General features: G+C 41.6%; 1 protein-coding gene across 6 annotated transcripts in view; it reads left to right on the top strand.

Moving 5' to 3' along the window:
* The window catches only part of elavl4 (ELAV like neuron-specific RNA binding protein 4), an 80,960-nt gene that overhangs the window by 37,246 nt on the left and 21,060 nt on the right, over positions 1–22,654 (top strand). For 5 of the 6 annotated variants that reach the window (XM_085447247.1, XM_085447246.1, XM_085447243.1 and 2 more), the window contains 3 exons: positions 1,491–1,737; positions 13,565–13,668; positions 18,816–18,968. In XM_085447247.1, coding sequence (XP_085303373.1) covers positions 1,491–1,737; positions 13,565–13,668; positions 18,816–18,968 — 504 coding nt within the window. Of the gene's footprint in view, positions 1–1,490; positions 1,738–13,564; positions 13,669–18,815; positions 18,970–22,654 lie in introns of all 6 variants that reach the window. The other variant, XM_085447241.1, reaches the window with a different exon arrangement.

Here is a 22,654-nt window from a genome sequence, read left to right on the forward strand (position 1 = left end):
GCAAAAGCCAGATTTGAAAATGCAAACTTCTCTCTGTCACAGCAGCAGCATCAGCAGTCAGATCGTTAGCTGAAGGGCTGCCCCTGTTGCTGCCCCCTCCCACAAACCTCAGTAGCTATCAGAGAACGTTTCAGAGAGGCTTTACTGCCTTCGTGAATATTAAGTTGTTTATCCTCTTTGTGTCTGCCGTTTGTTTTATTTCTCAGTGTTTAGATACGGTGAATGTAGTGTGTGCACTGTTTTCACTGCATATTTAGTTTGTGACTCTGTGCAAGGGTTTACTTATGTTGATCATGCATTTTAATTACTTGTTGACAGCATTACTGCTCACACACAGGCCTTTTTTCGCTGATCAAGGCTAATGTCACATTTTTTAGGTCTGAAAAGAACATTAATTATATAGGACAAATTTTTCACCCTTATCTGTAATGTATATATTCATCACCTAACCATCAGTTATAAAGGCAGGAATAAAAGGGAAAAAGTAGTACCTGGACATATGACATGTAAAACCTAAATTTTAATCATGTTCATATTTTAAGAAGACAAACACATTAGTCACAAAGAAAAATCTAACAAAATTTGTCTTTAAACAGTGCTCACAGGTATTGATCCAACTATGAATCACATCACTTTAAGATAATTTGAGACCATCCGTCCGAAATTTGAAATTGAACTGGAAGTAGACCTTCCAACATGGTAAAAATATGAAATAGAGAATCAAATGCAGCAAATCGAAAAGAAGAAATTAAGTTACAAAAGAATGAAAGTTATAAAAAAAGAGGATTTAAGAATAAAACTCAGATTTGAATCTTTCTGAAATTCTTTGGAGAGATTTCAAACATCTGGAACATGTAGGGAGAAAAACTGATGAAAGTGCCATCACGAATTTTAATGTATACTTTATTGATCTCCGTGGGGAAATTCCTCTCTGCATTTAACCCATTCACTCAGTGAAGCAGTGGGCAGCCATTGGGCACCCGGGGAGCAGTGTGTAGGGACAGTACCTTGCTCAGGGGTACCTCAGGGTAGCCGTTCAGCGGATTTAAACCCCCGACCCTCCAGTCACGGGGCCACCATCTACCTACTGAGCTAGTCTAGTGAATGTCTTATAGGCAATGATATTTTTAAAAAAGTCACTACTATTAATACGATTTTTTAAAGCCAAGGGTGTAATTACTTTTTCCACAGAAGAATATTAACTAACTAATATTTACTGTAAAATATAGTTTTCATTGCAGTTGTTTAATGTTGAAATGTCTCATTGTTTCAAAGAGAATCAAGCTGTGCATCCTGCAGACAGCAAAGGCTGTAGGGTGCACAGCTTGATTCTCTTCTTTTCCAGAGTCTTGTAAGGCTTACTACACATACAGTGTTGCAGCTACTTAATAAGAAAATGTTGTTAATGATGGCCACATCTCTTTGTCTCTTCCTACCCTTTCTCTGTGTGGTTCCTTTCCTGGTGTGTCCCTTTTTCCGCCCTTCTCCAGATCATCAGTAACATGGAGGCTCCAGTGACAAATGGCCCCAGTGGAGGAGGAACCACAGCCAATGGGCCAACCAACAACAGCCGTGGCTGCCCCTCACCAATGCAGACCGGCCCAACAAACGACGACAGCAAGACAAACCTCATTGTCAACTACCTGCCCCAGAACATGACCCAGGAAGAGTTCCGCAGCCTCTTCGGTAGCATCGGCGAGATCGAGTCCTGCAAGCTGGTTCGCGATAAGATCACAGGTACAAAACTGAGACTTCTTTGTGGTGCACTGGGATACTGATGCTGTACTTCGCAAATATTAACTTTTTAGAAACTAGGAAAAGATCCCGCTAATTTGGACTATAATTTGAGGTGTGCCTAGTGAGTCTTAAAAGTGGGTTTCACCAAAATAAAAATACATATGTGATATAGTCGAAGTAAAAATCAGGACATTTTGCAGTTCAATGAGTGTGTTTATATGGACGTAAGTATCCTGGTTATTTAAATAGTCCTTTTTTTTGTCAGTGCATGTGAATATGATTATCTTTGCATCTTCATACTGCTGACTACCCATGCCTGTGATGCTTCAGCCGAGTGATCCCAAGTAAATACAAACACAATCAATGGCCACACCGAAAGTATCTGAAATTCTGCACTTTTCAAGTTTGACGTAGTCAGGCTACAGGATGCAGGTTTTCCAATTTCTATAGTGGAGCAAGTCAGGTTAATAATCACAGTGAAGTTATTGTAAAGTGTGATCACAGGTATCAGAACTAAAGTTGTTGCATGTAAATGTCACTAACATGTAAACGACAGCCTGTATTAACAACTGGGATAGTATGTTTATTTTGCACATATGCAGGTATATACCTGCATAACCAAGTAAATGTCAGTTTCTGAATATGCATTTTAAAAACTAGGATAAGCTTCATAATGGGCATATTCATGTCCATGTAAACACACTCGATGTTTGTCCAAAGAAAAGGGGAAATACAAGGTGAATCACTACAATCTGACTGAGCTGAAGAGGCTTTGCTTTCTCTTCTGAAAATTTAAACTGGACGCGTCAGTGAGAAAGAAGTCCGGCCTCTGCACACATCTGTCAATTCTCACTTTCTATCAAGTTTTCATATATGCTCCTTTAATCTTTCCTCATATTTGCTGTTGTCAAGAAAGTGTGACAACAATAGTAGCTGTTAAGAAAGACAAACATTACAAAGCTTACATCACTGCTCGCACGCTGCGAGATCAAAGGTAGGTGAAGACGCAACAGTCAGTTGTGTGTTGAATGTATACACCTGTAAGAAATCAAATATGACACGAACACTTCAGAGTTGCACACAAGCCTTCGGTCCGGTGTCATTCGAAATAACTCGAGCACTTGAGAGAATGCGTTGTGTATAAGGAGAAATCCATCTTTGCCCTCCGTGCGCACACGTGTGTGTGTGTGTGTGTTCAAGCGCAGCGAATCAGCAATGCAGCAAAGTGCCACATGTTCTCCAGAGGTGTTTAAATTAAGCAGCACTTTGCGGTGCTAATCACGGCTGTAATCTGGGTGTAGTGGCTGTGTGGGTGGCCGTACAGCAGATGGATCGGGGGGGGCCGGGGTGGTGGAGCTCTGTGATAATGCTCCATAATGGCTTTCATTTTAGATCCTACTTACTGACACTCCTCTCCTGATAATCTCATTAAAGAGCACTAGGCAGGCAGTCGAGATCACCAAGCCATTCTCGGATAGCAAGCCGGCAGCTAAAGGGAAGAGAGTAAACACACACATACACGGATACATATGCAAATATAATCATAGAATTAGACTCCCCATAACAGATTAAGTACAACTGAAAGGCCAGTCGAAATGACAGCTTTGACAGTGAACCGACGACGGCCGCTGACCCGACCGCTGCCGCTTCCTTGCCCGTCCTTTGAAGTACGATTCCTCTTTAGGACCATCTTCCTCTTCTGCCGTAATGGCCACAAAATGGAGCCTGAGAGTCAGATACTCCAGGATAATGGAGGATGGTGTGTACAAAAATAACGCCGGAATACCACAAGCTGTCATCATCACTATCGCCATATTCTCTCTCCACCTGATTTTTCCCTTAAGTGTGATTTTCCGAGCAGCAGCGAGGAACCGAGCTAACAACAGATATTTGCAGGGAGTTTAAAAACGAACCAAATTGCCGTAAACCTACTCGGGCCCTAAATGCAGGACTGTGAGAGAGGTAGAAATGTTTGTTTGCTCACTTCTAAACCATTTGCTCTGCTTCTCTTCTCTGCAGTACAATATCTGTCTGATGACTTAGCATCAACGCAAAAAAAAGCTATAAATAAATCCTGCCCTCCCCTCCATATCCCCCCCACGGTGGATGCCTGTTTTGCTCTCCCATGGGTGCAATTTTCTTGTGCAAACTTTTAGGCTAACAAAGTACAGATCCCTTCCAGCAGGGAATGCCAAGAGGCTTCATGCTCTCTCACAGTCATCCAAATCATTAACAGACTACGCCAGGTTTTCAAGAGGGAGGGTGGGAGAGTTAAGAGACCACTTTTTTAGGTTTACATACACCTGTACCCTGCACCCCTCCTTTCTCAGCTGTCATAAATATCTCCATATACTTTTAAGGAAAAAAAAAAGATAAACTTCTGACTGAAACGTGAGAGCGGTCTATCTTGATGAGAGTTTGGCTCTTACGAGGCATCGCTGCCTTCATATTCTAATATTCAGTATGTGGAACACGAGTCTAGAACAAAGTGTAAGAATTTAAATAAATTCACAGAACTATTCAGAAATGCACTTGGATAACAGTTTAAAAATTTAATCCTTACAAGATTGAAATATTCCTCCAGTGTATTTGGTGTTCATAACACAAGAAGGAGTGGTTAGATTCCCTGGTACATTTGTATCAGCTATTTCAAATTCACTTTAAGCAAACATTTCTCAGAAAAAGGCAGATTGCTATAGTCCTGGTAGAAAAGGAAGAAAATGTTAAACAGTCAGAAGCTCTTAAAGGGTAGGCTCAGTGGTCAAGTAGCGAGTAAACAAAATAAAAAGACTTCCTGATTATTATTATTATTAATGAAAACCGCCAGTATTGTTGTTGCCAGTCCAAAGAAATTAAATGTAAAAAAAATCCTTGTATTAATTAATAGATAAACCAGTCTCCATCTGGCTATAAGGTATTAAGACCTTATACCATAATTCATGGATAAGTGTGTCTTGATCAGGCTATAATGCTTATAGGCTGATGAGGACTGACTTATCCATGAATTAATAAAGAATTTTTAAAATCACAGCGCTTTAGATTTTTTCTCGAGTCTCATCCGATACTAAGGATTTCCACAAGTCTTTCTTTGGTTTCCTTTTTACTTGATTAATCAGCATTTGTGTCATCTGCTTCCCACCACCAGTGTTTGCATTTCAGCTAACCTGTGAGTGCTCGCTGACAAGGTGTGAGCACTCGGACCTCTCAGAGGTATGAGACAGACAGGTCCTCGGCGTCACCTCAGCTTCCTGTGGACTCGCTCCTGTCAGCTCCAATGACGACAGGACGGTGTGAGGCTCAGGCAGGCGTAGACACTTCAGCTCCGTCTGTCACCCCGGCTGACTTCAGCTGGTAGAGAAGCCACCTCTGGGTGTCTTTGTTGCTCCCCGCACGCCTACCTGCTTGCCTGCTTGCACAACTACCTGGTGCTCTCGTAACACACAGGGGATATGCAGGTTAATCTTTTATTTAAGTCTAGCTTACACGCACATAGCTCCAGTGCTCTTAAAGATATAACGTGTTGTTCTTGTTACAGTTAATTCTGTGCAGTAGAAACATATAGAAATGCTTACATCAAATCCACAATGGCTTTCAGACTCTGCACTATAAATGTTTCCACTGTGTGTTTCTTCTTTTTATTGAAAATCTATTCACTGTCTGAAAGCTCTGCCTCTTAGACATAAGAAAAAATGATACACGGTCCTTGATGGATAGCTTGAAAAGACCCATGCGGACCTTGCACTGCACTGAATCAGCACTCTCGAATATCTACACACGGCCATATGCACACAGAAAGAAATGGAATTGACTGATCCTTGTCAGTAAGGCATTGTTCTGGATCATTTTTCTGCATCAGCTGCATTTCTGGCGGAGAACTGAATGCATTTGTTTTCATAATGACATGGAGAAGAAGAAAATAGCTTTTCATGCTGGAACAAGAATTGATTGCATTAGGGAGGGGAGTAGGGTTTGCAGTGGGGTTATACTTTTATAGGCAGCCATTTTTTTGCATCCTCATTTCGTGCCAATTATTACACTAGCCAAGAGCTCGGAAGTCTTATTTTGTGGGGACAGATTAAATATTTTACTTTTACTTTAAATAGTCGTTGGCCCCGTTCTGGCTGCCTGTGGTGCCGTTTTTATTTTCCCATGCGGCCACAGAATTTTTCAGGTTTTCGCAGTAAACCTCTCACCTTTAATATGCTTCTTTGTGTTTGTGCAGATGAAATACATCGCATCCTGTAAAGACATCCCTAAAGCACACTGACTGAAGCCTTTTGTGCACACTACTCTAGTCACCTTCCATGTGTTGGTTTTATACATGGAATCGGGGGAGCTGATGCAAATCGTAGTGACAATGTAGCAAGCCAAGCAGATGTTGGCCATGAAAAATAGATGGACTGTGATGTCAGATGTGGAGTAGTTCAAGCTGGAGCACCTCTGACAGACAGCAGCTCGAGAACTATGCACTGAAATCTATTCTTACATAAGGATGCATACATTTTATGAACTGTAGTTGCTAAAAAGCCCAACAAAACCCACTTAAGGTTAGTTGGATTTGGCTTGCTTTGTATGCAGAAGCCGGGGAGCACATTTCCATTAGTTACATACATTTTAACCACGATCTGCAAGGACGTAATGGTTGCACTTGCATAAGGGGGCAAATTAGATATTCAGTTTATAAACATCAGGTTATATATTTAAATAGATAAATTTATGACATACTGGGAGGCAAAGCTAATCGTTTTCATATTTAAGCTATTTTTCTACATTATTACAAGAGTGATAGAATAAAACACCTGCTATTTCTTTGTTTGACGTTTATACCTTCCAGAAAACTTAAATCACACAAGCGCAGGTTTTTCCGTGTGGTGAAAAACCATTACGCACTTTTTCAAATGCTTACTGAAACCATGTTGTGGGAGATCTGGTGTGGTGTTTATATCCCACATGCAGGTTTCATTTATCTGAACCTGAACCGGGCTGAAGGCTGAAGATAGCGTGAACAAAGCTGACAAGGAAAGAGATGAAAAAAGGATTTGACATCTCCAAAGCCAGGTATTAAGAGACCTGCCAGGCTCAGAGGTACATACGCAGGCAGACACACATTAAAGTTTCAGAGTCCCAGGTCCCAGAATGTCCTGTCTCCCCCGTCATAGCACCCTCCCTCATTCAATCTCCTCCCGCCCCCTGCTCGGGACCCAGAATTGGACATCCTGAGTTTGCCTGGCTGCACCACTCCTCTTGTGACCCTCACATCAGACAGCCTCTGTCCCTCCCAATTTCGCTTTGAGTGCCCTTTACATGGAACAAAGAGGTTGTGACTGTCCCTTATGCCGACTTCGGATCCGGAGGCTGAATGCGCCTCAAGGCTGGTTAACCTGCCCTCCAATCCTCCGCTCTTGAGTGCACTATGCCTAGGCAGGAGATATACCCAGACAATCGTTTCGTCCCCACAAATGTGAGCCACAAAACTGTTGGTAGGGTGTGACTCTGCTCAGTATCAGAGCAGGTACAGCAGGGTGGGCTCTACATTCCTGACATAACAGGGTTATCCGAGTCTTAAAGGGGGCTTCTCGTCTCCTGTTTCTCAGCTGTGCAGCTAGCCAACCAGCCCACACACTTCAGGCTTCAGTCCATTGGCCCCAAGGCTCTGGGAGCCACCATGAGGGGGTGGTTTACGTGTGTCTGTATATGTGTGTGTTTGTGTGTGTGTTGGTGTAAGCAGGGCCTTGGGAACTAAGAGTGGGAGCTTCCTGACTGCAACAGTGGCTGCTACCTTGGCAACCCAGGAGGAAAAGATGTGTTGAATGAGTGAGTGGGAGAGGGATCTACAGTAGATACGTGCGTGGGGGGGATGTGGCTCTGTTTATGAATTTAGTTATTTAAATGGGCTGTTGCCACATGATATACACTTACTGTACAGCTCTAAGGCAGCCGTTTGTTCCCTTTGTGATCATTCTCTGCAAACCCCTGCCCATGCCCTATGCGGTTGAGAGTCTCTAAGGTGTATTTTGACATGAAGCTGGTGACAGGGCACATTTTAAAATGTTGGGGAATGCTGGCCTATCAAAAATAGCACTACCTCAAGTTGCTGCAGCAGCGAGGGTCAAAACGTCAGGGATGAGAGACGACACAAGCAGCGAATGTGACACATTTAGTTTGACAAATTGAAATGTTTTTTTTTCGTCCTTTGGCCTCATCTTAAAACGTCTTGAAATTTAAGACTGACCGAGCAGATTTGCCAGTTTCTGTGGAGAGGTCCTCTCAAGGTGTGTTAACGTCATAGTTCTGATGATTCCTGCACACTGCAAACCCCCCTCACCCTCTTTCATTCTTCTGTCCTGCAATGACTCAGCTGCAGTCCACAAGTGGAACTGTGGGAACAGTGTTTTTATAGAAAGGCTGTAAAGTTTCCTTCACATAGATGCAGTAAAAATATTTAGATTAGATAGATGTTTTCATAAAATATTTTCACTGAAAGTCACAAACTGCAAAAGAACTAAAGCCAAAAATAAAGAATTAAATAGGATTTGAACACGTCGGCTCTACAAATTGGTTCGGCTCCAGCTTACGTCTGTTTTGACAACACAGCAGTTCAAATGAACTTTTTGATTAATAACTGCACTATTCCAGTGAATTTTGTGGGGAACAATAGACCACAGATACACTGTAAAACAGAAAGATCATACAGCTGTGCGTTTCCTTCGGTAGCGTCCACTTCACATCAAAGAGTATAGTGCGTTTGCCTGATGATAGCAGGAGATGATGAAGATGCTTTCATGTCTGCAGTTCAGGGCTTTTAGTCACATAATAGAACAAAAGGCAGAAAATAATAACAGGAGTTTGTTTCTGTGTGTATCTCACAGCAAATAATTGTGCACCATGCAGTGTATCTCACAGTGTCATTGGTGAATACCTTTTTGTCCAACTTGATTATATAGCTCTACATTCACTGAAACATCTACTTGTCTTTGGTGTGTGTCCATTATGTACTATATCTAGGTACTTGTATGTCATTTTGCATAGGTAGTGTGCTTTCACACTTGCATCTTCTGGTGTGTACATATGTATGTGCACGAACAGGGGAAAGGAGAGGTGAAATTACATAGCAGTGCCAGCAGGCAGGACACCGGCTCGAAGCACACTCATTTTCTCATCTCACACGTTGGGCAACCTGCTGCTCCTCAGGAAACAAATAATGGCTTAGTCATAACTCCTCGCCAACACACCAAAGAGCTCCTCACTAGAAATAGCAGTGATTTTTTACCACTGAAAAACATGCCCACCTTCCTATACAATTTATGTCAGATTGCACAAAAAGGTCTACCAAAAGAGTGGAGGTGGGTTCAAATTAGCCCCCTCTCCTTCACTCTGCCATCCTATGTGGTTAGGCTGTTAGCGAAAGTGGACGCGTGGCACAAAATGATAAAGCACTGCACGGGCACCTGAGCTTATACAGTATGTAATGACAGCTTTTGGCAAATGCACAATAAATACCGTTAACAGCTTAGATTCCTTGATTTTATATATTACATATGTGTTATTCTGGGACTTGCCATTATTAAATTTACATAATTTTTATTAAGAAGCCTCTTTTTATTGCTGCTAAGCATTTTCTTAAGCCGTTAGAAGTGCTGGAGAATTTGCACAAATGGCAGTGTGAGCAGCTGACAAATCAAAGGCGAGTATATATCTTACCTCATTAAAAGGCCATTATGAAGACCAATGCATCATTTGGGTTCTTGGTTTTAATTGACATTTAAAATATATAAGTCAGTGCATCTATTAAGCAAATTGATCAACAGAAGGCAGATTTTCCTGTTAGCTACAACCATGATAGAGGCTATTCATCATGCCATTTTAATAGCTTCTCTATTTTCCCTTTAGATGCACTGATTATGTCATTTTCCAGCAGTATAAAAAGTTTGTGTCTATCAAATATCTCTTTAAGTTTTCAGACTTTTCTCTGGAAGTTGTTACACGAAAATAATTTAAATGTCTCATATGTTTATTCTAAACTGTTCAAACACATTTTATAACATTAAGCTGAATTTTTTATTGGTGTTTAGCAGCTGTGAAGAAGAACTTTGATGACATAACTAGAAGAAAAGTGGCAATAGACACAATCTTTGGAAATATGTGGCTAGAGTATTAGAAGAATCATCTTTGTATTTGGCTTACTTTGGTTTACTCTCGGCTGACCTTGCATTCCAGTAAGTTAACTGGTCCTCAGCCATTTTTAATGCCAGAACGTTGAGGGAGAACTTTGATGCTGTGATCCAAATGTGGTCCTGATCTGCTGAGCAGTGTTGAGGTGTACACGGTAGGTGCTGTGACAGGCTGAAAACCAGCTGTACGGTGCGTTGCTTCTGTTTCTGTGTATCGTACTGCAGGTTACAGATAGAACTGCTCACACTTTTTTATTTATTGCATGCTTCTGCGTGCATATTCACTGCAGAGGATTGAGATTTTTTCATTGCTAACATTACTTGAAAAACTAAGAAAATGCAACAACAATGGCGTGCTTACTCGCTAGCCACCCACCACTCCACGTATTACTGTCCTGGCATGAAGTCGTACTTTACTACCTGCGTTTGTTTGTGGTGATTGAGCGATTATACGTTTAGATGTGTGCACATGTATGTACATCTGCCAGTGTGGTGCATCTTCTGCCAATCCGTGCAAATTCCAGGCAGCCAGGCAGTTTGCCGGCAGCTCCCTGCTGTTAGCTGCTCCTTAGCAAGCTGGAAACGGTGGGTGGAATCCCCTCCTGGAGATTTTCTGATGCTGCAGGCAGATGTCTCCCTCTGTTTACCCTCCTTTCCTTGTTCACCTGGGGAAAGATGCCAGCCAGTAAGCCTCGTTCCCACCCTCTTCCTTCCGGCCCCAGAGGCCCTTAACCTTGCCAAAGAAGGAGTGAAGACGCAAGTGGGGGCGGGAGGATATGCCAACACCAGCCTGAGCTCGTATACAACATACACACCCAATTAAAATGCAAACACACGCAAATATCATTTACATATAGTAGCAGCTGCTGAAAACCACAGTCTTCAGAGGTGTAATCAAAGTAAATATAGTGGTGGGTTTGTTGTAAAAGTGTCATCTATTACTCACTCACATGTGTGCTTACCCATATTTCCATACCAACTTGTGCACACACGCATGCATGCGCACCTCCCACACTGTGACTACCCCCCCCTCGCAGCAGTAGCATCCATGCTTGCCAGTTTGGCCCCATTTGTCTGACTGGATGACTCAAACAGCCGGCCCATCTCAATGGCGCTGCACAAGTGCTCTTTGCCAGAACCTTCTGGTGGCTGTGCTTGTCGAACCTCAACATTTCTTGTTGAAGATGAAGAAGAGGGGTGAGGAAGGTGCTGGGAAAGTGAGCGAGAGAGGTAGCAAACACCAAAGAAGAGTGATCTCCGTAGCAGGCGCTTAACTGTACCCATCTGGAATTTCACTGTAAATTCAATTGATGCACATATGAGCAGTCGTTATTAGAGACACTACTGGGTTATTTAGAATACAGTTTATGGGCAATTTTGCTATGCTTTATTTTAATTCATTCAGTTAATTACTTTTGCCAAATGTTCTCTTTCACTTCATTATTCATAGTCTCTTGTGTACACTATTTAATAAAACATTAGAAGCCCCAGAAATAATTTCCCAGCTATGCTTAATTTTCTTAACTTGCCACCTGATGTCAGCTGAGAGTCAGAGAGGAAGAAGAGAGCGAGAAGAGGATGGTTAGTTATAAATAGCAGTAGTCTCCCCAGGATGGCAGGTTTTTAATTAACAATAGAGTGTCTGATAATCCACAGTTAATCCAGAGGAGAAGAGGGAGGAGAGGGGAGAAGAAGAGAAAATCATCAGCTGTTTGATGTTAGGACTACAAGTCCCTCCTGGCCCTTACACTGCTTGCTTCTGAGCTGTTCTGCGCCGTGATATCCATAGCCCAAATGTATTTATTTTGTGAAACAGCCATGCTCCATATTTTGTGATTCACTTTGTCTCTGACTAACCGCTGTCTGTTCCCATTAGCATGAATATGTGCATGCCGCTCTTCTTAAACTGCCTGGGATTCTTTGTGCTTGTGTGTGGCGTTAGTGGATGGGGGCTGTTTGTGGAAAACTAGCCGACTGAACGCCCCGACGGCTAGAGGCGTCCGCTTAAAGTCTAAGCGCGTTGAAAGGCTTGATCTGTTGGGGAAACACTGGGAGATGTCAGGCCCGCTTCACTCTCAAAGGGAGTCTGCTGTCTAAGACACTTTGAGCTTGGAGGGAAGTGGGGGTGGTATTTTTCCTCTCGTTTTGCACAGCTGAAAAGACAGTAACAAATATGTTGTTTGTACCTTCTATGATACTTTATTTGCTTAGGCTGATTTTCGCTGTCATAATTCAGAGAGAATTTGAGTAACATTTATCGCATTATATTTTAGGCATTCACTAGTTGACACATATATTTTGAGTAACTTCAACTGGATGCTCCGGCGCCTTAAATTCCCTCGAGCTCAAGAACACAAGTACAATAAAAAATAATAATGAGAAGTGCAACAATAAGAGCGTAACACACCAAGTAAGGCTGTTCAGGCATGAAGTAACACATAGGTTCTTTCTTGTTTGTTTATGTGCATTATTACACCATAATTAACTAGCAGTTTTTGGGGGGTATTCAATGTGTTTATTATGCCTTTATTTTCATATAGAGAGACCTGGAAAGACAATGTCTCACTCATTAAATGTTTTAGAGCACAAATCTGAACAGCCGTGGCAACAAAGCAGCCTTCACATGACAAAAAAAGTCACATCAAAACTCGCGGTGCTCCAGGCAGGAGTCGCTTTGATCTTGTCGGCAGTAACGACGGCACATGTATGTTGTGAAGGATTTTCCAGGCACACATGCATGTTGTCTCAGGTTAGCAGGCGGCTTGTTCCAAAGAAAAGCACCACAATAATTGGGTGTTGTGGTAAGGCTGTTTTTTTAATGCACAATCAAAATAAAGTTAATTTTTAAAACAACTTTGTTTCTAAAAAAAACCAAACAAACAAACAAACAAAAAAACCCTAAATTTTAAAAATTAAACAGTTACAGGTCATTTAACCCCTTTTAATTAATTTGTCAGTTTGGGCAACTGTGTTGACATCACTTCTACCTTTCTCAGATGCTGAGGCCTGTTTATTTGTTATTTAATTTTTGTATTTAACCTTTATTTAACCAGGAAGATCCCATTGAGATTAAAAACCTCTTTTTCAAGGGAGACCTGGCCAAGATAGGCAGCAGCAAGTGCCTCGCAGTTACAAAAATTACTCAATTAAATACAGGCAGCAGCAACACACATGTAAAAATAAATGAAAAATACAAAATAAAATTCAGTTAAAATGACAAACAATCTAATTGAAACAGTTGCATGTTATGGACTTGGCCTCAAGGATTCTTAGTTTAATTTTAAAAGCACTTAATGAAATGAATTCTGTCATTTTCCAGTCGTTCTGCAGTTCGTTCCAAGCCGAAGGTGCTAAATGGACAAAAGCTCTTTTGCCAAATTCAGTTCAGGCAAATGGAACAGAAAATAACAAGTAACCTTGCGGTCGAAGAGGATAATGACCAGCATGTTTCACTGCAAGCAGGGAACCTATATAGGAAGGCAGCAATCCAAGTATTGCCTTATATATAAAACTGTATAGCACCTGAACTCATATCATTAGTATGACCATCCTGCAGTTTGGCATTGTCTTGCTGAAAAGGCAAGGCCTTACCTGAAACATAAACACCTGGATTGTGAACACATTTTAAAATGCTTCCTTTCTTTTTGGCATTTCAGGACAGAGTCTGGGCTACGGTTTTGTCAACTACATTGATCCAAAGGATGCAGAGAAAGCCATCAACACGTTAAATGGACTCAGACTTCAGACCAAAACAATCAAGGTAAATCACACCGTGCATGCCTATGACGCAGTCTGTTACATAACGACCAGACAAGCAATTAAAGTAAGAAAAGTGTTCTTTGGACAAAAAGATTTCAGTAATTTAAAGTTGTGGAGGTCGTGTTAAACTTAAATTATAAGACTTCCTTCTAATTTCTGAGAGCCCTTTTAGATAGTGATGCTGTTAGCGGATGTGCTGGAGGGTGAGATGGGATTAACATCAATGAGCGTCAGAAATGAAAAAGACCATCTAAATCAAAGAGACACATTAAAAAAAAGCTTGTGACTATGGTTGATATGCTAATTGCTTTTTAAATGTCAGAATGTAAAGGTGAAATTATAGTTATCTCTGAATAAAAGGGAAGAAACACATCAATCATCATATTGTCCAAAATAATTGAGGGCTCTGTTATTGCATTCTAAATGGCAAGACTAATCTGCAGGCTCGATGGTGGTTGTCACAGCAGTAATATCAGCCTCAGTACTGCGCTGTCCTTCCTCCAAACACATTTTAAAGAACCCTCACAAGTAATAGTTTGAGCAGATGTTTTACAGTGTATCAATCCTCCTGTTAATCTAATTTTCTCCCCTCGTATTCTCTGCTGTCATCCTCTGTGCTCTGTGCCTGCTGATATGTTGTTTTAAGCTGGGCCGTAATCTGTTGCTCTGTGGTAATCCCTGGATTCTTTCTTTCTGTCATCGGATCTAATCTAGTCTAATCTAATCTAATAGGATGGGATTAGCCTGTTTGCAAATAGGGAATCCCACGGGGAATCCCTCCATTCCCTGGACAGCATAAACTGTCTGGCTTGGTATCGAATTTAAAAAATAAGAGCCTCATATATATTTTGTGCGTGATGTCTAAAATGTGGATTTTATAGAGTAAATGTGTTGTATTAGTGAATATATATGTAAAGATGAGATGTTTACTAGGGGTGCAACGATACACAAAATTCACGGTTCGATACTTTGGTGTCACGGTTCGATATTTTTTCGATACAAAAAAATGTTCATGCCTTTTTAATTTGTCATTTATTAAAATTATAAATATATATTTTAACTCAAAAGTACAGTTTTTAAATTTAACCCTAACCCTTGTGCGTGTTTTTTATTTTGACAGCGAATGCGCACCTGCGGACCACTTATGTGCAGCCCTGGTTATTTAGCTCGTCATATTGCAGCCACAGAAATTATTTTGTCCATGAAACCATAAAGCTGCACTTTCTTTTTGCCTTATAGTCTGATTTGTCATAACTTCTCAGTTTTGTGGTAAGCTTTTCTTTGGCTGTCACTTCTTCACCCTGACCTGTCTTATTTGGCTCAGCAGAACTGAAATGCTTTTACACACGCACTCACATAAGCTCAGCGATTCTCTGCGCGATCAACCTCTCACATGTTTAAGCTTGCTGCGGGAGATTTCACTTGTCATGTTTGCATAGTAAGCTAACGATTAATAAGACGATGTCAGAGGAATTGGTGCACAAATTATCATCACTCACAGATCAGTGCTGTCGCTCTCTATACACAGTTCGCACAATTGCAAAGTGAAAGCAAAAAACAAGCGCAAATTCAAACGCGATTTCAATATGTCACATATTGACAGTGGCTCACCGATGCCAATGACATAATTACCCAGCTACATTTCTGAAAGAATGCAAAAGCATTGACATATATTTTTCCTTCCTACAATAGCCCGACAGGCAGGGTAGCCCGTCTGAAAAAAATCGCTAGCCCCAGGACGTCGGGCTAGCGATTTTGCGAGCGCTGTATCTGATTGAGGAATCACTCATCTTTGGAAAAGAGAGTTTATTACAGAGAAATGTCTCTTACCAAAATAAAAGCTATACTATCCGCTTCTTCTGGGCTATATTCTCAGCAGCATAAGGAGAATCATGTGCTAACAGCTGTCTAAATGACTCGGCTAAAGTTAGTAGCATGCTTGTTGTTTTTGTCTTTGCACTAGGATGATGTCGGCGTAAATGTGCAGTCATATTCGTTGTGTTCCCACTAGTGCTTTCAGGTTAATCTCGTTGAAATGACCTTAACGCCACAACACGGCAAATCTCCGTTAACGAGCTACCGCCGATTGCCCCGTGCATGGGGCTAGACGGCCAACACGTTAACGAGCTAACTGCGCTAACACACTAGTTCCCACCCATGTAATTGAGCATTGCATGGCACATCCAACATACTGTTTTACTTTAGTCCATGACTCGCTTACCTTCAGGGTCATACGTCACATGAAAACCAAAATAATTCCAAACGCCAGATCTGAATAAGAGTGGGGGAGGTCCATGTTGCAAGGAGAGCTTAACTTCTGTCTTGCTAGCTTGCCCTGCGCTCTTCCTTCTGACTATGCTGTCTGTGTTGAACACTCAGTGGATCTGCGCTCGACAGTGCAGCCTAGGCGGAGTAGTCGAACGCAGATTCACTGAGCGCTCAACACAGACAGCATCGTCAGAAGGAAAGTTGATAAAATAAATTACAAATGTTGTATTGTTCGATACATATGCGTACCGAACCGAAAGCACTGTATCGAACGGTTCAATATCGATACGAATATCGTTGCACCCCTAATGTTTACGGGTTGATGTGTCCACGTCTGTATTTTTGCGTGTGTTCCACATGAGCTGCGCTCGTAGCAGGGCTCTCTGAGAGACATGACTACCTAAAAACCAGAGTGCAAGCTTGTGTGTGCAACTGCACAAATCCCCATCAGAGGAGCACCGCCCTTCAAAGTGGCTTTCACTATCAGCTAGTCCAAACAGTTGTTACTTTATTGTAAATCCCTTATTTCTTTCACTTTTTTCCTCCCTAGCTTTGTTGCGTATTAGCTCTTTTTAAGGTTCCTCCAGCGCTGTTTTGTAAAAGTAGTAATAAATATTCAAATCATTTGTTAAGTAAGAGGATCTTTAAAGACTTTTAAAGATTTTTAAAAGGAATTTGCATGCCTTTTAAAAAATGCAAGCATATACCATCTTGTGTCTACGATTTACAAGACGAACTGATGAATCAAGTTACAGTTTGCTAGTATTAAAAATACTGCAAGCTGAATATTGTGTTTTCACAACATTCATAATATTCTCATAGATAGAGGCTTTTTTTTCCAAATTGAGAAATGCAGTTATACAATAGAACATCGAGGAAAGCTGAAAATATATAATATGATTTTGATTATTAATACTGCAACAGACAGTTTGCCAGGTAGACTCATGAACCACAGTCGTGTATTTGAATCTGACTAACGTGCCTGTTTGTTCATCAGAGATGCTTTTTGAATCTCACACAGTGCGTCGTGCTTTTAAGTAAAAACAAGCTTTTTCCTAATTTTAAAAAATGGGTAGAAGTTGAATTTTGTTTACACAGTGTGCATTTTGTGAAGTCTTTTATTATAGCAGTTTGAGTTCACAGATTTTCACTCTCACACTCTCACGACACAAGAGGTTGCCTCAAGTGGTTCGTGAGATAAAGGCGGCCTTCATAATGACAGAAGACAACCCTGCATCTCTGTCTAGCGCTATCTCTTTTTCACACTTCATTTCCTCCCTCCCACTACTCTCTTTCCCTGCTTTCTCTCTCCACAACAGACTGAAAAACCCTAAAGGTAACAAGGTAAATTAAAAGGCAGCGCGGTAATTCTAAAATTAAGTTTGTCGCTCTTTCATGTCACACCCTTCCCACTCTCTGCCACTACACTACTAAGGAAACGCTTGGCCCAGAGATTCACATGGTCTCGGGTGACATGTCTCTGCGAAGCGTCTTCGAGTTGGTTTCGCTGCCGCTGTTTCCTTCACCATGACACCTCAGATTTGTCAGCAATGGCTGCGACACAGCTTTCCTAGCGAGGTGTGAGGGGAAGCAGAAAGCCAAAGGTGAAAGGAGCTGACAGTGACATGCATGCACATAATCTGAGACACATTTATACTCACTTTAATCTTCACACTTACAGTTTTTCTAACTTTCTTGCACACGCGTACCCACTTCTGCATCAGACACGCAGCGCACCACACTTGTACACAATACCGCTTACAGCTTGAGGAGGTGTTGATGGATAAGACATCTGGAGTTGGCTGACAAGGAGAGAAAATGAGGGAGAGCTGTACAGAGGAGAAAAAGAGGAGCAGAAAAAAAGAGGCAGAATCTGGAAGAGAGAGAAAGAGGAAGGAAGCAGACTGAAAATATTCAAGCAGCGGAAAGGAGAGAGATGCAGACGGAGAGAGGAAGACAGAGGAGAGGCTAAAGACGAAGATGTGCGGCAGGTTTTTAAGAAGTGAGACACGGGGAAAGCCAGCTGTTCCCAATCTTATTCTCTCACTGTAAGAGTTCAGAAGGATTTCCGTGCTGTTGCTCAAGGATATGACTGCATATATCCACAATATTTGCCTGACTTTAACCTTATTTGATGACTTATGTCTCCACATGTCAGAGGTAATGAAAGTACTGCAAGGGAAAGCTGCTCCAGTCAGCAGCGGTAGTAATGGGATTTACACAACTTTCACCGCTGCGGGTCGACAAATGAAGATGGTGTTGAAGTTCACTGGTGGAGAACTTGTGGCGGGAGCTGCGCAGCACAGTTATTCAATTCCAGGAATTAGATATAACATTTACAAATAGCATCTTTAGGGAATGCTATTGCATTCACTAAAAAGTCTAATGAAAACTGATGCCTGCCACCAAAACATGTTGGCTCTAGCCTTTTTTATTCATTCATATTTTCACCCAGAACAGCATCAGCAGCGTGGTTTTGTCTTGTAGTTATGTATTGGACAAAGTCAGAATCCTCTTCTCCTGGTTGCCTGAGCTGCCTTTTCAAAGTAAAACACCTGTGGTTTCTACTCTGGGGAGCAAAGTTTCCATCTCCTTCTGCAAAGACTGGGGGAGGCATGATGTGTTATCTCTCCAGTGTTCTAAGCAGCTAAATCTTTTCCTAACAATGATAATCCCTAAGGCAAGGTGTACTCAGAAAACGCAGTCACATTTTCCTCCCTGTGGATCCAGTGATCCGCATCCTTGCCCATCCACAACACACGCACATAAAAGCCTCGCACCTCTAACGCTATAATCTTGTTTATGATTTTTATGCGTAATAAAGCAGCAAAGCTCTAATTTATTTATAAAAGCCCTTACACTGTGTTCTTTTCCCCAAAGGTGTCATATGCGCGACCCAGCTCAGCCTCCATCCGTGACGCTAACCTCTATGTGAGCGGCCTGCCCAAGACCATGACCCAGAAGGAGCTGGAGCAGCTCTTCTCCCAGTACGGACGCATCATCACCTCCCGTATCCTTGTCGACCAGGTCACAGGTATCCATGGGGCAGCACCTCCTCTCCCTTTCACTTTAACACCGAGGCACATGAACCCATTATAAATTGATACTCTCTTGTTTATGTGGAAGTTTACAGAATTTCCCCATTGCCTCGTCATTGCCTTCTCTATTTTTAGGGAAAATAGCAACCGTTCGTGCTTTATTCTAAAAACATTTTTGTGTCACATTTCACTCGACAGTGTGACCAGATTCAGGAATACTGAAACAGCATAGCTCGATGTTTTTCATTATTTATTTCAGTCACCAGTGGACAAATCAAATAAAAGTCCTGTGGTTGCAGTTATGAGGTGCTGTGCAGTCAGTCTGCACCGTTCAGATAATAATGTAATTTCCAGAGGAAGCTTCATGCCATTTAAGCTGGTGTTGTCATGTTTTCCTGTGATTGGCACACCAGTGCAATGACAGCATCGATGTGACCGAAGAGAGCATTTATTAATTTGCATTTTGCGCTTCTTTACGTTCATAAAAAAATGTTGTGCAGATACCCAAAACCCTTTTGAACTTGTGAAAGAGTCACAGAAATCTGAATCAATTAATCAAAATAAAGTCTTGAAAGAAGAATCTTTTTCTACAGCTGTTCCCAAACACGATGACATGTGTCATAACTTTTTTTAAATTCAGCAAATTCAACAAAAATTCCAACTACAGGACTTTATAAGATAATTTTTTAGTACAAGTGAAAAATGTTCTCATGCAGCTCAAATTAGTAAGAAACTGTTAATTAAAGTAATGTGAGTCATGTTATGCTGTGCAAATGTGCGAAAAATATTTTGATTTCGGTCGTACTTCCAGCTCTAGTGAGTAAGTGACCATAAGAGGTAATTTTTCTGCGTGTGACCCCTGCTTGGGATGCCACTGCGAAAATAGTAATTACATGAGGGCATGAATTGCATAGTCTCATGCTCAGTTACACATTCCACTACATCCAGAACGCAGGAATGAATCACATCACCCCATTGTATTGCAGAAGAACCCCTCCAGCATTTCTCTTAGATCCATTTCAGGATGTGTGTGTGTGCCTACGGGCTCCAACCTGCTCCAGTGTTATTTGCAATGTGTACTGATGAAGCAGAAAAGGAGCAGCATGCTGTAAGCCACACTCATTTGCCTAAGCAGAATAAATCACTGCTGGCAGTGAAGTCCACGCCTGTCTGTATGCACTGAGCACAGGAGGAGAGGGGAAAGCAGAGGAAGTGAACACAAAGGATCGGAGAAAAGGAGAATGAGAAAGTGCAGATGAGGACGGAGGAGGTAGAAAAAAAGAGGATGAGCAGAGACGGGGAAGGAAAAGGAATGTGAAGTGAGAGGAAGCAGAGAGAACACTGAGGATGGAAACGGAAGTTAAAGGTGGAAGAGATACACCGCCTCATCCATAAACACTCAGATGATGGGGCAAATTTCTTGGCCATCTCTTAACTAACAGACCTGTCACACCACCGTCCACTTTAAAGCCAGGGGAGTCCCTGTAAAACACCACACGGCTGCACAGCAAGGCGACATCTGCTTAGTAACAGCCAAATGTGTGTTTGCTCAGGACACATGCCATCGTTAAAACAACTCTCAGTGCATTCGCTGAAGGCTAGGTTCACAAGAGGCTAAATTAATTATTGTAATCACTCTTGTCTAGCACAGGATCAGTTTAAAAGTTGACCGCTTAGCATGTTCAAATGTAATGCTGCAACAGTCAAAAAGGAAAGTACAGCCTCTTTAAAATCTAAGGTTTTACATATCAGGGCATAATAAAACCTTGCAGTCATTAGCTGTACCTAAAATAAAATAAATACAACATCAGATTAACAACAAAATATGGGATATTACATTTAGTCATCCATTTAGTTAACAAAGACTAGATGTAATAGCAGAGTGAAAAACTAAGTCCACACTTAGAGGGTAAGTAACAGACAGGTGCTGCTAATCAAATGCACTTGATTAATCTATCATCAGCAAGTGTGAGCACCTCTATAAAAGCAGCAGTTTGGGCAGTTTGCTGGTCTGGAGAAGGATGCCAAGAAGGAAACACATTAGCAATGATCTTAGAGAAGCGATTGTTGCTGACCATCTGCAAAGGGTTCTTAGAGCTTTTCCAAAACCAAAGTCAAACCAGCCAAAGTCCATCATTATAAAGTGAGAATGATTATTCATAAGTGGAAAACATTCAAGACAGTTGCCGATCTGTTCGGGTGTGGATGTTCCAGCAAATTCACACCATGGTCAGGGCATGCAATGCTCTGCACAAACCCAAGAGCCACATCTCAGACTTTACAGACCTCAGTTAGCATGTTAAATGTTCAATGTCCATGGCAGTGAAATTTGAAAAGACTGAACAAGTATGGGTTGTTTGAAGTTGTTGGCGGGAGAAAGCATCTCCTCTCTAAAGACTGGAACAATGTGCTTCAGACAGACAAGAGCAACATGGAGATGTTTGGCCATAATAATTAGCTCAAAGGGGGAATGATTAGGGTTTGATCCCCAAAACAAAAGCAAATCTGCACCAGAAAAAAGAATCAAGGTGTGCCAGTGGCGCAGGTCTCACCTAGTGAGACCTGCACTAGGTCCCAGCCTGATTGAAATGCTGTGGCGGGACTTTAAGAGAGCTGTGCATGAACAAATGCCTGCAAATAAGTTCTCCACAACAATGTGAGAGACTGAGAACGTCATACAGAGAAGGATTTTAAAACTTGAACCATGCTGCATACTTCTTCTGCATTTTTGTTCAGCAATTAATGACACGGTGTAATATGTCATGTGTTTTTGTTCAGCTGAGGTTGTATTTGCCTAAGTCTCTAAGTCCTGATGAGATCTCGATGTTTTATTATGTCCTGTAAAGTTCGTTCTTTTTTTGCATGTTTGTTCAGTACAGTAGTTTGAGGAATATCCCATTCCTCTCTCCTGCACAGTCCCTTTTTTCACACATTGGATGAAAAAATCTAATTAGACCCCAGACTGAATCTTTTTTTAATGATGCCTGGAAAACTGGCTGTTGTGTTTGACAGAAGGCGACGCTGACATCACTCGTCTGGAAAAGAATATCAGAGCTAATCGGACAATTTAAGGCAAACAAGCTATGCTTATCCGCATCGTGTACAAGATGAATATAGTACAGTAAATGAAGACTGGGAAAACAATCCTCACATGCACTCGTGTAAAAGTTATATTGGTCAGCACACACAGAGAGCAGGAGGTGGGTTTTTTTAGTCTGTGAACACCCTCACTTACAATAATTGCTATCCTAACTACTGCCCTGGCCACCTGCCTCACAATTGAAATAGACACGTACTATATATGCACACACAGACACAAAGATTATGTGTGAGAGAGATGTTCTTCAAGGTGGCCCCAGAGGGTTAAGGATCAGCAGGAGAAATGTTAATGATTAATTAGATGTTAGAGTTGCTGGTGATTAAAAACATGGAGGACTTTAGAAGGGCCCTGAGACTAGTATGCTGGCATCATTGACTCATCTTTTTCTTCTCTCTGTTACTGTACAGGCATACGCATACACCCACCCACACACTCACTGCCATTAAAGAGAGAAATGGGCTGCAAATTAAAACTCTCCTGTGACTGCCAAAATGTAAGTACAGAACAAGAAAGAGGAGAGACTCAGAAAGGCAGCGAAGGAGCGAGAGGGATAGAGATTTGTGCTTGGTGTCAGACTGCTT

This window comes from Copadichromis virginalis, linkage group LG23 (genome assembly GCF_057382275.1).
Source record: "Copadichromis virginalis isolate Kocher_CV1m ecotype Utaka linkage group LG23, C_Virginalis_male_GT1.1, whole genome shotgun sequence".
In the NCBI taxonomy this organism is placed as follows: Eukaryota; Metazoa; Chordata; class Actinopteri; order Cichliformes; family Cichlidae; genus Copadichromis; species Copadichromis virginalis.